The sequence below is a fragment of the Akebia trifoliata genome, chromosome 15 (genome assembly GCF_017979445.1).
Source record: "Akebia trifoliata isolate Shusen 1 chromosome 15, ASM1797944v1, whole genome shotgun sequence".
NCBI classification, from domain to species: Eukaryota; Viridiplantae; Streptophyta; class Magnoliopsida; order Ranunculales; family Lardizabalaceae; genus Akebia; species Akebia trifoliata.
In genome coordinates, this window is record NC_141389.1 from 19,805,714 (window position 1) to 19,822,327 (window position 16,614).

General features: G+C 36.4%; 1 protein-coding gene across 1 annotated transcript; it reads right to left on the bottom strand.

The window, feature by feature from the left end:
• Window positions 1–557: 557 nt before the first annotated feature.
• LOC147384530 (pumilio homolog 1-like) lies at window positions 558–16,211 on the bottom strand. The gene is made up of 9 exons (XM_086424868.1): window positions 15,009–16,211; window positions 9,823–11,315; window positions 9,589–9,730; window positions 9,395–9,502; window positions 8,301–8,513; window positions 7,864–7,974; window positions 4,321–4,515; window positions 2,369–2,543; window positions 558–987 (listed from the first exon to the last, which is right to left on the bottom strand). The coding sequence occupies exons 1-9, from the start codon at window positions 15,648–15,650 to the stop codon at window positions 950–952; spliced, it is 3,117 nt and encodes a 1,038-aa protein (XP_086280994.1). The 5' UTR covers window positions 15,651–16,211; the 3' UTR covers window positions 558–949.
• Window positions 16,212–16,614: the final 403 nt, after the last annotated feature.

Below are 16,614 nucleotides of genomic sequence, written 5' to 3' on the forward strand. Positions count from 1 at the left end.
AATCCATTTAGAAAACTGTCAAGACTTCTCTAACCAAATTCTAATTATATCTTCTGCTTCAAGAATCCTAACTTGTTTATGAGGTTTGAAGGTTGAAGAAGATGGAATCATATATCTACTTCAAAAATCCTACCTTGTTCTTGAGGTTTGAAAGTTGAAGCAGATAGAATCTTAAGGTCAACAAAAGATTTTTTTTGTTTTTCAAGGGATGAAACAAAATCCTAAGATTGAAATGTAGGGTACAAAGATCTGTACATGAGGTTGAAGATGACTGGTTTTAGGGAGGAAAAATCATGAGATTTTGGTTACAGGTTGAAGACAAAGGCATTTAGGTCATTTTCATTAATCTATTAGAGAAGACTAATGTCAAGAAAGCATGTCGTCAAGAGGTAACTCAAATATTCACCAAAACGTCAAGGAATATGTCTAAATCACCCTTTAAATTTAAAATAATAATAATAACGATGATGATGATAAAATCGACATCCAAATGCATCAAAGGAATTCTAAAATTAAGCTAGCCAGTATATACATACAGACTGAACAGAAAATATGCCTTTTAAGAAGGAAATAAACAAATCCCATAGATTATAAAGAAAATTCTTGTCTCACTTAAAAAAAACTAAAGGCTCTCCACATGGCTGACATTTATACAGTCAAGAACATATTTACTACCTCATTTTAATCTTCTTTTTTTTCTTTTTACACACCCATGTAAAACTTGTACATTCATTTCTCTCTCCCGCGCAAGGGCATCAGGTGTTTTCACCATCTGAGCCACAACTTGCCTGATTCTACTAAATATAAAACCTCAAACTAAAAAAATGTACAGTTTGTGGTACAAACAACAATTTTTATTTCCAATCGGCTCATACCTGTCCCAAATAGATAAGAGTGATCATGAAAGAAGAGCCTGAGTTAGCTGTACAACTTTCTTTCTTTATACCATCTAAGAGGAGTATGAGGACTGAAGGCCAATCCTGCGTTCTGTAAACAATAGTTTTGTTAGAGAGTTACTTAATGTATTACAATAGTTTTGTTAGAGAGCTACTTAATGTATTTCAATCATCAGATGATACGATACAATCACATATCAATGACATATGTCCTCTCATGTGCTGCCTTCTTAAACAGGGGGATCTAACTAGGGTATAAAATGGGTCAGATTTTATCCAAAAATCGAGTGATCCGAAATCCAAATTTAGTGGGTTTGGGTCTTTGGAGTAGATCCAAATCAAAAAAATGGGTTGGATATCTGAATGATATATTACTTTGAAAATTATATAAATTTTTTATTTTCAAAATATCCATTTCTACTACTTTAATGTAATATAAATTCTTATAAAATAAAATGATCATAATGGTAAAATAACATAGTATAGCAATTAACAAAACAAGTTTAGAAGAAAAAATGTTGAACCATCCGATCCAAATCAAGAAATTCTGTTGGATCAGATCTGGATTAAGTGGAATAAAAAATGATTCGGATATGGTTTATCTACTAGGATCCAAGTCGGATTTGGGTCTAAAAATAAATTCGGATCTGAATATGGATGTCATCAGATCCAAGCCGAATCCGATCCATTTTAAGCCTTAGATCCAACCTTAAGGAAACGACGACATATTGATAGCATCATCCATACGAGGATATAGGTATGATCCAAAAGAGAAAGAGGAACTGAAATGTGATGTTTAGCTGTGATAACAGTACACTGCATCTATAATTTTTTGATGAATATAAGACTGCATTTATTATGGCATTGTCTTATGTGCTTATTCAAGCAGAACAGCTCTATCAATGAGATAGTCTTGAATAAACCACGGACCCAAAAACTAAAAACATAAAGAAAATTATGCATAACCAATTGAGTTTTCTTCATGGTACATTGACATTTTTTATCAAATCATCAGACTTGGGATAGTAACAATCCTCCCAACTAGCCATGTGATTTTGGGCTATGGGTTACCCAAAAGGTGCCCATCCATTTCAGTAACGGTATTTTAGAAACACCCCCCTGTTAAATTGGTGATATTAGGTTTACTCCCCTTGACACTAAGTCAAGGTTGCTTTTTCTTGATGATTTAACAGTGAAACTTTGATTTAGTAATTGAAGTATTTGAAGAGCATTTTGAAAAAAATAAAATAAAAAATTCACCTTATATTATCAAGAAAACGCAACATTGACTTAGTCAAGGGGCGTAAACCTAATCTTAAATTGTGTAAAGGGCTAAACCTAATATCACCAATGTAACAGTGGTATATCTAAAATACCCTTTTAGTAATCATCCTATGTTTAGGAAACGAGACTGAACCACCAAAGTTCGAAAACAAGAGATGGAGAAAATATAAAGGCGAAGGATATCGTACCCCCAGCTGCAACAAGCTTCTCTACACGTGCAACTATATGCTTCCCATAAGTATATTTCTTCAGTGCATTCAAGTGAACCTTTATTCGCGAGAGGATCAGTTCACGTTGCTGATCATCGCAAGTCTCCAGCACTTTCTGTACTACGTAGTTTGCAAACTGATCTTTCATCATTGCCTGAACCCACAACATATCAATTAAGCCAGTCATCTTCTAATAATAAAATGAGCAATAAATAAGAATATGCTAGCTGTAATTCATTTGGTGCAAGTTGTTTTGGAAAATTCAAGGTATCTTCTTTGAAGACTCACTTTTCAAATGGGATACAAGTTTTAATCTGAAGGGCAATCTGTTTATTAACTAGGACAACAATTTCAGAATTGATTTTATAATATTTACATGAGAAGTACATTTTTTTATTAAAAATGTTTAATTTTATATTGTCGTTTTATTCCACCCAAGCCTATTAGGGACGGGTTAGGGCTTTGTCAACCTAGACCCAATAAGGGTATAGGATTGATCTAAAGGTAGAGCCTGCCTCTTTAGGGTCGGGTTAGGGCTCAACCAAGCTCGGCTTGAACCCACCCGAGTTGTTGTGCCGTAGAAGTAACAACACATGTTGTTGCTTGCATGCTTATACTTCTTGTTCTTCCTTCCTTTCTAAGTTTTCTACTATTGTTGATCATTTTTCTCCTCTTCCTGAAATGTTGAATATTTTAACTTGTTTATAAAACTCATATTTATATATTTTGTATTATAAAATATCTAGAATCATCTTTCACTATTTAATTTTTTTATTCTTATAATTTTATTGTGTCTTCTTTACTCAGGTGTGCACCTCGCCTTACATATTATGCCTCAGGCACCAAGAGGCCTTTGCGCCTTTCGCCCTTAACTACACTGGATTAGCCTATATGATATTCTTAATATCTAAGGTGCTTCAGAAGATGCTCCATGCAATCATTTACACTAAAACCTATGTAACATTTATCTTATGGGTGCTAGAAGTCAACCACTGCATGGTTATTTTATTTTGACAATTTGGATTATAGCAGTAATAGTATTGTTCTCAACAATGCTCTAATCTCCTACACCTTGGGATGTTTCCTCAAAACATAATGTTTGTGAATTTAAGACCATTCAGAAGGGGTTGGCCTAGGCATATTTCATATTCGAAGGGTGTGATATATACAATAAAGCACAATGATAGGTCCTACTCTCCATCTCAAGATTTATACCCCATAAACAACATATCTCGAGGACACGTTCACCTTTTCTCCTTCCTCTTTCCAAAAATACCCCCAACTTTATTATCTTTCTTCTTCTCTCATTTTCCAATATTACCCATCCAACATTACTGGTTTTCCTCTTTTCTTAATAATTCCTCTCAAACTTTATTATTTTTCTTCTTTTACCACTTTAATCCCAAAGATTTTTTTTAATATACCCCTTCAACTCTATTATTTTCCTCTTTTATCCCCTAATCCCTATATATATATAGGGAAGCTTCCGAGGCCCTAAAGAGAGCCAAACATCGTGCCAAATGTTTTTCAAAGTAGGGGTTAGAAGTTTCGGAATGGGCTGATTTTTGGTGAGTTTACAAGTTGAAGAATCGTGGACTGTCTGATTTTTGTGAACCACTTTTGATGGGGTTAGAAGTTTCGGAATGGGCTAATTTTTGGTGAGGATGATCTCATCATAGAGATCATCCTCACAAAAAATCAGAGATCATCCTCACAAAAAATCAGCCCATTCAGAAACTTCTAACCCATACATTGAAAAAATGTTTGGCTCTCTTTAGGACCTCCTAATGCCACCCATCTATCTATCTATATATATATACAGTGCCAGGCAATGAGACAGATGACCAAATTAGTGCAAGTATGCAATAAACCTTAATAAACTAGAATATATGCTTTAAATAATCTAATAACAAAAAATGGAGTCAACAAACCTGTAGAGGTTCATTTTCATCAGTGGAGCCAAGCATCTCATTCACCAAGATCTGGCGTTCTACAGGACCACCAAAAGTCAAACATTTCTCCACAACATTGGAAGCAAACTTCTGCTGGCTCATTTGAACTATCTGGCCAGCTAATTGCTTAATTATGGAAGAACGTTCATGTGGCTTGCCATGCTCCAGTACATGCTGTTTTACAATATAAGCAACAGATTAGACAGAAGAACCAACCGTACAAATAAATAACAAAAAATTCATTGACAAATTTATAATTGAGAAAAGGAAACTGTGAAGTCCAAACCCTAGAAGAGTTGTGTGAGTGTGGGATTGAGAAAGAGAAATGGGGTGTCAGATAGGAGTTTTCAACATATTGATACTTAGAAGGTGCCCAGAGGGATTTGTGTGCTCAACCACCCGTGGGAAGGTTCAACACAATAGCCATCGGCCAAGTGGTAAAGAAGCATGTTTATTTTAGACTAGAAAAGGCAAATATTCATCTTCATCCAAAGTATAAAAAAAAATGTATTTTCTGGTAGAAGTTATTGGATTGAAACTTGCCACAAAGTGAGGTGAGGTTAAGGCCAAAATATTGATAGGGTATCAGTTTTACAAGGGATTTGCATCTCAAGGTCAAAAAGGTCAATGTTAAGTCATGTTTGGATAGGATTTTGGGTCTAAATGTGAGAACCAATACATATGGCTATTGTAATTGATTTTTAATATTTTATGGAAAAAATTACAGAAGTTTAGTTTTTTTCTTGTTTCAATGTTAGTGCATTCAACTAGGTGATGTCATGAGAATCATTGGGGGCGAGTTTCCAAGCTTCCAAGAGATTGATTTGGCACATAACCTCATTTTGCTATCACTTGGGGTGTTTGGAGGGAGAGGAAGGTAAAAGTTTTTTAAAGGAGCAATCTAGTCGCAATATTTTCCTTTTTGCCCTTGGCCTTGTATTTTTTTTGGTGCAAGTCTTTTGTAGAATTCAAAGGTGTTTTCTTTGAGGACTTCTTACTTGGGTGGGATACAATGTATTGTATCTCAAGTGTGTAATCTTGTTTGTCTCTTGTTCCTGGGTGGGTCACCTCAACCTACCTTTGATTTTTAATAAAATTCTCTTTACTTATCAAAAAAATTAAAAAAAAATCATGGGCTGATTCGAAGGTAAATCTATCATATTGAGATTTTTAATCTTTTACTCTTACGTTTTTTTGTTGTTTCAAACCCATTAAGAATCCTCTAAACCATCAAGAAACCCATCAATTTTTCCTAAACCATAAACACCCTATACCATTAATCTCTTACCTGAATCTACCATATACTCTATTACTTAATCCTATTTCATACCCCTAAACCTAATTACAATACCCTAAAAAATTTTGATAAGTGAAATTTTATTGATAAGAGGACAAGAAGTCCTCAAAGCAAACAAACTACAATCTGTCATTACTAACAATATCCCACCTAAACAGAAAATCTTCAAAAAACAACCCTCTAAAATCCTTATACTACTTACACCAAGGGAGCAACAAACCAAAAATGATAAAAATTAACTCTTGCCTAGAGCTTTCTTTCCCATCAAACGTGCACCCGTTCCTCTCTTTCCAAAAGCCCCAACAAATTGCAAATGGCAAGAATCTTCAACTTGCCTGAAACAGAGATGAACTTCCAACCAAACAAGAGAGATAATTGATTGAGGCTGACACCAATAGACCTTAAAAAGATTAAGAAAATAAGACCACGCACCATGGGCCACCTCACAATGAATAAGATGGTCCACCAATTCTCCACTCACTCCACACAAACAACAATAATCAATCAAAAAGAGAGCCCTACGTCTTAGGAGATCAATGTAGGAAGCTTATTCAAAATCGCCAACCAAATGGAAAAAAAAAAGATTTTGATGGGCATATTCGAAGACCAAATAAGGGAAGCAGGAAAAGAAGGATCTTGACTTCCTTCTAGCAGAGAATAGAAAGTTTTAACAGAGAAGCTCTTGTCACAACTACCTTCCCAAATCCGACAATCCATCCTTTCCAGGGAAGGACCTATGGAAGCGAGCAAGTCGATGAGAGTGGTTATATCTCCAATCTCTCAATCATTCAGTCTTCTTCTGAGCCCGAGATCCCATGATACACCCCCGTCCATTTAAAACCAAGAAAGCAGAAACATGCATTCTTTTTCTCAATGAAAAGGAGTGCAACCTAGGAAACAAACTCTCCAGAGGGGGTCTCACTGCATCAACAATCCTCCCAAACAAATGTGATCTCCCAAAATTGGCCCCAAACTAGCAATACCTCTCTGAACTCCACACCCAAAAGGAATTCTACATGGCTTACACTCCCATCCTAAGGAATCCTCCCCAAACTTGGCTGCAATAACACTTGCCCAAAAGTGCTTGATTTGCTAGCCGAAACCTCCTAATTCCAAAACCACCCATCTTTCTAGGCCGGTAAACTAGCTTCCAATGCACAAGGTGGAGCTTTTGGTTTCCCATTTTATAATTCCAAAGAAAATCTCTGACCAACTTTTCGAGTTGCAACTTAATCTTTCTCAACATTAAAAATATCATAATTACAAAATGTTGTTATTATAACGTGCAACCCAAATCCTTTTGGGATTACCTTAAATCTTTAAGGTAACTATCCTTAACCCAATCCCAAACCATCTTCCCTAATCCTGTATTCCATCTTCTTCCCTCTCCGTCCTGCATCAGCCTTGGCTTGCTCATGCAAAATAGCCCAAACTATGGGGAGCTCTCTTCTCTCCACTGTATCAAGTAGAGTGCACACACAAATAGTGTTTAGCATGAAATTTCAAATAAAAAAAACCAAAATCCCAGGAAAATTCTTTGATTTTTTATTGTAGCATATAATTAATCATTACTTTAGGAATCATATGGGGTTTTTGAAAGAAAAAGAATAGGAGGGGTCTTCAAAGGTAGAAAGGAGGAAGTGCATGGAGTTAGCATTCAGACCATAAGCACTTTTGTATCAGTGGTCCAACTTTTCTAAGGACTGCAGCGGGGTAGTTTTTGAGAATCCTATTTTTACATGTAACAGGCTCTTTTAAATGGGATAGGATGAAGAAAAACAGTGAAAGCTTGTCATTTTCTTTCTATTCTTTATCTAACACCTTCCAAGATCCAAGTCAGATCAAGAAAGATACCATGACAGACTGCAATTCATTGTGTGTGGGCGATTCACTTAGCCTTCAATATTTAGCTTCAATGCCCTTATCTGGTCGATTTTTAGCATGAAGATGTGGAAACAGTAGCTAAACAAATATAATAATGAATCTAGGAGACAGAGAAACGCATACAAGTGGAAGACACTAGCAATGAAAGACTTACAATTGCTAAGACGAATCATGGAAAGAGAAGAGCAACAATCACACAGAATAACAATAACATACTTAACATATCAGTCATTGCAAGAAAAAGCCCATTCGCCTTGGAAAATTTCCTTCCAATGGCCAAAAACCCATACAAGTACATACAGAACCACTGGACTTAAAAGCTTCTGAAAAATAAAACAAACCTGAACAACATAATTCCCATACTGGTCTTGTGCCAACAAGCAAATTGATTGCATAATCTCCTCCATCATTATGTGCTGGGTTGTTGGGTCATTGCAATGCTCCAGTACTCTCTGCGACTTGAAAGGAATATGTTTAGCATCTAAAACATATTTTTTCTTTTTATTATTTTATTTTATTTTATTTTTTGTCAAGTAAAGATATTTTATTTAGAGAGATTCTATTGCCACACCAACTTTTGCTAATGCCACTCCAATTCATATGTAAATCACCAAAGAATTAGCAAACATCTTGGGATGGCGTTAGCAAAAGTTGGTGTGGCAATAGATGCTAAATTTATTTATAGCAAAAGAGGGGGAGATCGAGATGACCACCCTGAATGATACAAAAAATTTATAATAAAGGAATAAATAATTAATTGAAAATAATAATTTCTAACCTGTATGACACGACAGCCGTATGGATGGGTGGATAATGTCACAACTTGATTGTAGAAGGATGATATGATAAACTGAATAGCATCTTGAGGAATGCATTCAATACACTTCTGGATTACATGATTTCCATTCTGATCACGTACACACCGCATGACATGATTATCGAGCTCTGCAACCATTTTCTTTTGCTGGTCCAAATCAACAACTTCTATTGCCTGCATTAATCAGTTCAAAGATAGTGTATTAGACTCATTATCACCATCAAGAAAGCCATATTAGCAGAATCCACATATGACCTATTGAGCCAAAGTCCTACATTGATTTTTCTTCTGCAGGTTGAAGTATAGGATCATTATATAATTAATGTTGACGTAAGTGATGAAAATATAGATAGCCAAACCTGATTCTACAATAAGATATTCGGAAGCAATAGAGAACCTACCTATAAAAGAATTCATTTACTCCATAGTTTTCTTTTTTCCCATACATCAAACTTACAGTTCACTCCCCTAACAGACACAAGAGGTGCAATTGTTACATTCATCATTTTTTAAACACTGGCAGTCAATCTATATAATAAAACATAACGGTGGGTTCCACTCTCTTTATCTCAAGATTTATACCCAATAAACAATGTCTCTCAAGGACAGGTTTAACCTTTTATCTTCTTCCTCTTTCCAAAATACCCCCAATTTTATTCTCTTTCTTCTTCTACCCTCTTTAATATTACCCCTCCAACTTTATTGCCTTTCCTCTTCTCCCTCATTTCTTAACAATACCTCTCCAACTTTATTATTTTTCCTCTTTTACCCCTTAACCTTAACCCTCTAGTATGGTAATAGGTTCCATGTCTGTTATATGGTTTTGAAAAAAAAAAAGATTTCAAGTGTAACAAAAGCTTAAGTTATCCCAAAGATGGCTGATGTATTTTGTCATTCAGGAAAATACATACATAATTGAAAAGGAAAATACTCTTCAGATCATACTGCCAGCACAGATGAACATTAACCAAACTTATTATGAAGATAAAGATCATACCCCTGCTGTCAATCATATAAGGATAGAGAAACCCAGATACAAAACATTTACCACACACCTTCTGGATCACCCGACAGCCATACATTTGAAGGCTAAGTGTCAATACATGTCCAGTAAGCTGGTTTGCCAGTTCTCTCCTCTGGGATGTAGTTCCATGCTCAAAAAACTGAAGATTAGGACCAATTGTTAGCAACTTGTAAACAAAAAAGAAGAGACTATATGGCATCCTGGGATAAAACGAAGTACAGATACCTTCTGGATCACATAATTACCAAAAACATCAGTCATCAAAGAAAGAGCTTGAGGAAAAATTTCCTGGAAAACCATGTTTTTCTCTTCAGTTGTAGCAGTTTCAAGTTTTTGCTGAATGAATCGGCTCCCATACTGATCAGCACTGCTCAAAGAAGAATATGGATTTTATGAACGGAACATAAGGAAGATTGGAATTAGGGGGAAAATTAATAATTTATTAGTAGTACTATGTACCTAAACTCAACAACATGGCCTGAAATTTCAGCAAGTTCAAAACACTTGGCCTTGTTGTTCTTGAATTCATCGAGTAGTGAGGACACAAAGCTTTCATCCATGTTACCACCAACTTCTGAGTGCCAAGATCCCATTACACCTCCAGATAAGTTTCTCATCCCAGAATGAAGACGCATGTTCCGCGCTGTGTGCCTTATAGAATTACCAGATGAATCAGGAAGAATAGGGCTTGACAAGGGGCTTCCGGGATAAGACATGCCAAGATTAAATGCAGGATCTCCATAGTAACCATGATTTGCACTACCAGATTTACCCATGTAGGGAATTGCATACTGTGATTTCTGAGGTGAAAGCAAGGCCCCCAAGTAAGCTTTCTGGAGGCCAAGTACATCCACATAAGAATTCCCTGTGTAGTTCCTATCCAGAGAAGGATCATTAAGAGCGGCAACTTGTGCTGTAGCATATTCAGCTGTCCGCAAGTACTGAAGATACAATGGATCCATTATGGGCACTGTGGTATTCCCCATTCTATTGAGATTCTGCAATTCCGCTGCGCCCGCTAAATTCATTCCTGTAGGCAAACGTACTCCCAATGCTCTAGAATCCATGCCAGGTGTTGCTGCCATTGCATATGCTACAGAATCATTTTCAAAAGGAGGAAAATTACTAGAGCCAAGTTGGCTTGCCATCATGGAGGGCAGTGCTTGATTGATGGAATATGCATTTAAACCATAGTTTCCAAATGTTGCATTTGTACTATCTGCATTCTGATAGTGAGAAGGCCCTTTTAAGTATGAATTAGCAGAATTTTCTCCACCAGAAATCAAGGAAGAGTTGTTCACGTCCATTCCAATTCCATTGTTTTTTCCCAGATTGGGGTGTGATGCTTCAGTTGCAACAGAAGGAAGACGTAAATGCCCAGACTCAGATTTTTGGAAGTACGGATGTTGCTTCACATAGTTCTGACCACCTTTTAGATTGAAAAGATAATTTTGGTGATCACCAATTTCCTGTTGAAGTTGCGACGTTGTATGAATTTCTTCATCCGTCACACCATTTGTTGACAAACTCATGTCTGACAAAGCAGCTACCAAGTCTGCAGACCCATTCATACTTGAAGAGACACGATTAATAGAATTTGAACCATTGATATTCCTCTTATCTGTAGAGCTAACCCTCCCTTCTCCTACAGGTGGAAGGCGAGGACTAGGAGCCCGAGCAATAAGTTGAGGATCTGGAGTGGAGCTTCTTGACAATGAAGCAGCCAAAGCAGATGCATATGTATGAGAAGCTGATGGACCACTGTGTTGCATCCCAGATATACCTTGAAGAGTTGCACCAGCCCTAAAAGCATCCACAGATGCCAATTCTTGATTCAACAGAGCAAGCTGTGCTTCAGCAGAACTAAGCGTGTCAACATTGTCATCAAAGGCATTGCGGCTAGCTGGACGAGAAGGGTGACCCGAGACAGGAGTTGCACGCTCCAAATCATCCTGCATTGAACCTAACTTCTTACTTCACTAAAAGAACCATAAAGCCAATAGCTCAGAAAATGAAAATCATACTTTGGTGTGGGACAATACCAACCAAACTTGGTAAGAATATAGATATACAATAATTTGCTAAGAACAAAGATAAAAGTCTGATGAGGAAAAACTATGAACAAATACAAATTCGTAGCACCACAAACTATGAAAAAATAATCCACCAAATCCATCATACATCTTACACCACAAAAGTAAGAAGCCTAAGATACTCAACAGAGTTTCTTGAAGAGATTGTTCATTTCCTTTAAATTTTATTTGTTTCTTTCCCTCCAAGCCTCCCAACATATTCCAAAGGGAGTGGGATACACATTAAATCTCAACCATTTACACAGTTGGGATCATGTGTTATTTCTCGAGTCAACAAAATAAAAGAGGTAAAAGAGGAAAGACAACAAAATTAGAGGGGTATTATCGGAAAGACAATTGACTCGGTAAAAGCCACTCGCTTGACGTGGCATGTGCCCAGAACCATAGATGTTTTTCCTTGTGTATCCTGAAGAAAAAGAACTATGGTTTTGTGCTCATGCCACGTCAAGCAAGTGAAAAGTGAGTAGCTTTTACCAAGTTAGTTTATCGCGACTCTATCAGAAAAGGGTAAAGGTAATAAAGTTGGAGAGGTATTATTGGAAAAGGGGTAGAGGAGAAAAAGTAATAAAGTGGAAGTGGTATTTTTTGAAGGGAATAAGGCAGAAAAGTTGAAATTGTTCCTGGAGATTCGTGACAGGATTAAATTCCAACCCCCACCTATGTGGGGGATAAACATTGGGATGAGAACCGTTGTGTTATATATATATACACTAGAGTTCAACCGTGCCTACAACACGAGCATCCTCTCTTGGGTTAAGGGGATAAAAACGAAAAAAATAAAGTTGGAAGGGAATTATTATATTAAAAAAATTGAGTTTAAAGAGGTAAAAGATAAAAAACAATAACGTTGATTAAAGGGGTAAAGAGGAAATATAGTAAAGTTAGAGGAAGTGAAAAATAAATGAAATAAAGTGGGCCTCAAGAAACTATAGTTTGATGGAAGGGGTATTATTAAAAAAATTGAGATTAAAAAGGTAAGAGATGAAAACAATAAAGTGGATTAAAAGGGTAAAAGAGAAAATATAGTAAAGTAAGAGAAAGGAGCATCTTCTTTCGGGTTAAGGGGGTAAAAGTAAAAAAAAATAGAGTTGGAAGGGTATTAATAAAAAAAATTGAGATTAAAGGGGTAAAAGATGAAAAAAATAGTGGATTAAAGGGGTAGAAAAGAAAATATAGTAAAATTAGAAAATGTGAAAATAAAAGAAATAAAGTGGGTTCCATGACACTACAGCTTGATGGGAGGTTTAGCCCACAAAACTATAGAGGATGGGAGGTTTGTCCTAGTTGGATTTGTTGCACACAACAATTCCAAGAAAGAAAGAGAGAAAGAGAAGAAGAAGAAGAATGAGGTTTGATTTCTTCTTTTGGATAATCCTTCCATAAAGATAGACATGGACAACCTGAGCAGATTCTTTTCTTTTTGATTATATAACAAAAGTTAATTATCAAGAACGGACCAAAGAGAAAAAAGTTTAGAAGAGGAGCTCCTTGCACACACACATAATCTGCAAGGATATTTTCCAAGGGTTTGATGCATCCTAAATATAAAACACATATGATGTCACTTGATTTCTTTTGTCAAGAAACAAATTGAATCGCATTACCTACAAGTGGATTAGTGGTAGGTACTTGGTACTAAATTGATGAAGGCGTGTATTGAACCCAGGAGGCAGTTTCAACATTCAAAAACTTCACCATTGTAGCATTCTTGCACCTTTTATATGGATAAAGTGGTAATTCCCATGTTCCCATGTTCAACGTGTATCTACTAATAAAGGCATAGCGAAGCTATCAAGTAGAAACCATAAGTGCATCCTTCTAACAAGGTTGAACTCTCAAGGGAGGTGGACATAAGAACCATCTGAGCCAAAATTGTTTCCGGGTAAGCATTAAGATTGGTGTTTATAAGTAGTACCAACAATTTTGAGTCTTTTTTTATATAACCTAGGCTTTGGCCATTCCCATTATCTAGGAAGTTTAAACTATGTAGGGATCTTAGGGGGACCATTATCTTATAACCCCTTGCCATAGCTATGAGATACACAAGGGGCAGATCGATAAAGTTGATGAGTGGAATACAAACGAAATCAATGATGAGTAATTATGTGGAAATCCTAAAGTGGGATGCAACGAGGAAAGCAATCAAACACGAGATTAGAATTACCCATAAGGAAAACTGTTTTATGAGTTGGTTGGGAAGCTAGATTGGTCAACAAGTAAAGAAAAAATAACATGACAAATTGATCATTGTTGAAAGATGAATGGGTCAAACATAGAATGCCGGGCTACAAAGATGCATCACTGCATAGATGTGAATTAATAGGCAAATTAATATCCCATTCATACCAAGTTTATTGGTGATAAATTTTCTCTTATGTGCTGGAGAATCAATCTCAATATTAAGAGAAGCACTACCCTCAAGAGCTCATAATAAGTTATCTTTAACATAAACAAAGATGAAATCAACAAAATTCAATGACTTTGGATTTAGATTTTAGAAGAGCATTCAATAATTGGGAGGTGGAGTCCATCACTAATTTAATTAGTTGCCTATACTCGGTAGCCGTTCACCTAGAAGATGAGGTTAATCAAGTATTGGATGCTAGCTGTGATGGGATGGTTTTTGTCAGGTCCTTATATCAGTCTCTATTGTGAGCGCATCCTGCAACCTTCCCTTCTGTAACAGTTTGGGGACTTAGGGTTCCATCCAAAATATCATTTCCATTTGAACGATTGCCTTGAGCAAGATTCTCACCGTGGGAAACGTCATTCAGAGGGCCTCATTGCCCTAAATTTTTTGCTATATGCAAGATTAACGATGAGTAAGTGGAGCATGCCTTTATCCACAACAAGTTAGCTAGGCTCATTTCTTATCACCATTGGAGTCTTGGACAGACTTCCTAAGTTTGAGGATTGGTTGGTGCTAGACAATTGCCTCTTTTGCATTATAAAAAAATAAAAAAATAGCCTCTTTTGCATTCAGAGATCCTTGTCAATCCTAGCCTCTTTTCCCATATGTTGGGTAGTCTAGAAGGAAAGAAACCCCCTATCCTTAAGGATAAGGAGCATTCGATCCAAGAAATCATCATTTCTATCCAATGGTTTATTTTCTTTTAATGTAAAATTTTCAAAGAATTTCAGAGGGTATTTTTTGAGGATCTTTTGGAGACATGTGATTGGGTCTATAGTCTCTCAGGGTAGTAGTGTCTGGGGAGTTGATCTTGGGTAGGTTCTTTCCTTTCATTGTAGCTTGTTTCTCTTGGTTTCTCATAATCTTGACCTCTCTTCCTTTAATAAAAATTTAATGGCAAACAACAATTAAATTCAGAAACCAAAGCCTAAATTTGTAGAGGGGTACCATATCACCAATCAGGAAACAAAAAAAATATTTTTAAAGTAAACAACAATAAATATCATGGAGATTAAAAGCACAACCATCCCATCTTTTTTCAAGAGATTATCAAATAACACAGTAATGAAAATAAAACATTTTTATAGAGATTCTAATAATTGAAATTAATCTAAAAAAAATTATACTAAATAAACGGAAACCTGGAAAATATCCGCAACGCTCTTCTTCCCGCTTCCAAGTCCTAACCCCGAAAAGCCGATCAATCCATCCGATTTCCACTCAGAAGAAGCCTGTTGTTTCCTCGACACGACCCCAACTTCTTTCTGTGAATTATATCCCGGCTGCAGGGAGAATAGCGAACTACTACTCCCATCATCGACGCGATTCACCTTCCTCCTATCTCCAATCCCACCCAACACAGAACCCCCACCATGAAACCTCTGCGTAGACCTCCAATCCTCCTTTGAAATCATCGGCGGTGGAAGCCGAGGATTCAAATTCACATTAGAGTAGTAGTAAGAAAGGTAAGCTGGATCAGACCGAAGCTCTTCTTCAGACATGAACCCATTGCCATTCTTACTTCCTGTAAATTCCGAAAGCGAAGCATCGCCGCCACCATGATTGAACAAACCTTCGATTGCAGTTAACGATCCTTCAACAGTTGGAGGAGCAGAACCACTCCTATATAAATTCAGCTCTCTCTCCCGATCGCTGTTTGTCCCTTGCCGTCCTTGCTCACGAAGCAAAAGCCCTAAATCTTCGACGTACGATCCATCGCTGCTTCCAAGCATCTTTCGCATTCCCATATCAGAGAAAATCTCTAGAGGACTCTCAGTAACCATTCCAATAAACAGGAAAAAAAAAACGCACAAATGAAAAAAGGTGGGAACTTGAACTACCTTACACCTAAAATGAAGCTTCTGCAACTAAAATATCTCTCTAAAATGAATAAAAAACCTGATCTTTAACCATTAAAGCTCATAAAAACTCCATCTTTCTATTGAGAAACTGAAAAACGCAAATACTCGATGATCGAGCATACAATTAGTATCAAATATGAGAGTTTCTTCTGCTAAGTTCGAATTTACAAGTAAATCGTAAGATCGGAAACGAAATGCGGAGTTTTACAGTTCTGAAGTTAAGATAAACAACGATCGGGGATCGATTCCATCATTTTTTCTTTTAGAAATCGAAGTATTATATATTGGGGTTTTTTTTTCTAACGGTGGGGGAGATGAAGGCGAGAGAGAAGAAAGGGAGAGGAAAGCTTGAGAAAGTGCAGAGAAAACGGGGATGATAAGCATTAGAAAAGAAGAGATCGGGACCGTAGGATAAAAAGATACAACGGACGAGATCGATCTAATTGGCATTTGTTATGGCAAGAAACTTTAGGGTTTTATTTCTGCGATTAAAAATAAGATTAATGCTAATTCTGACAAACAAATAACTTGACAAAGTCACTGTTTGTCAATCTCGTCTCGTCCATGCACGAAACCGAGTCGTCTCAGACGAGTTTTAATATTCATTTGTATCGTCTTGCTCAACAACGAGACAAATGAACCATGGTTACATTTGACTTGTCTATTCGTCGACGTATCAGATGAGTCATCTCGATCTCGAACAAGATTTAAAATCATGTTTGTAAGTTGTAAAATATAAATTTTTATGATTACCTTAATTTTACAATTTTTTCATAGGATTGGCAATGAGTCGGATAATACCCATTTATCATACTCATTTGATATGAATAAATTGGATATGAGTAAGATTTTTTTATCTAATTAAGAATTGGAGTAATATTACCCG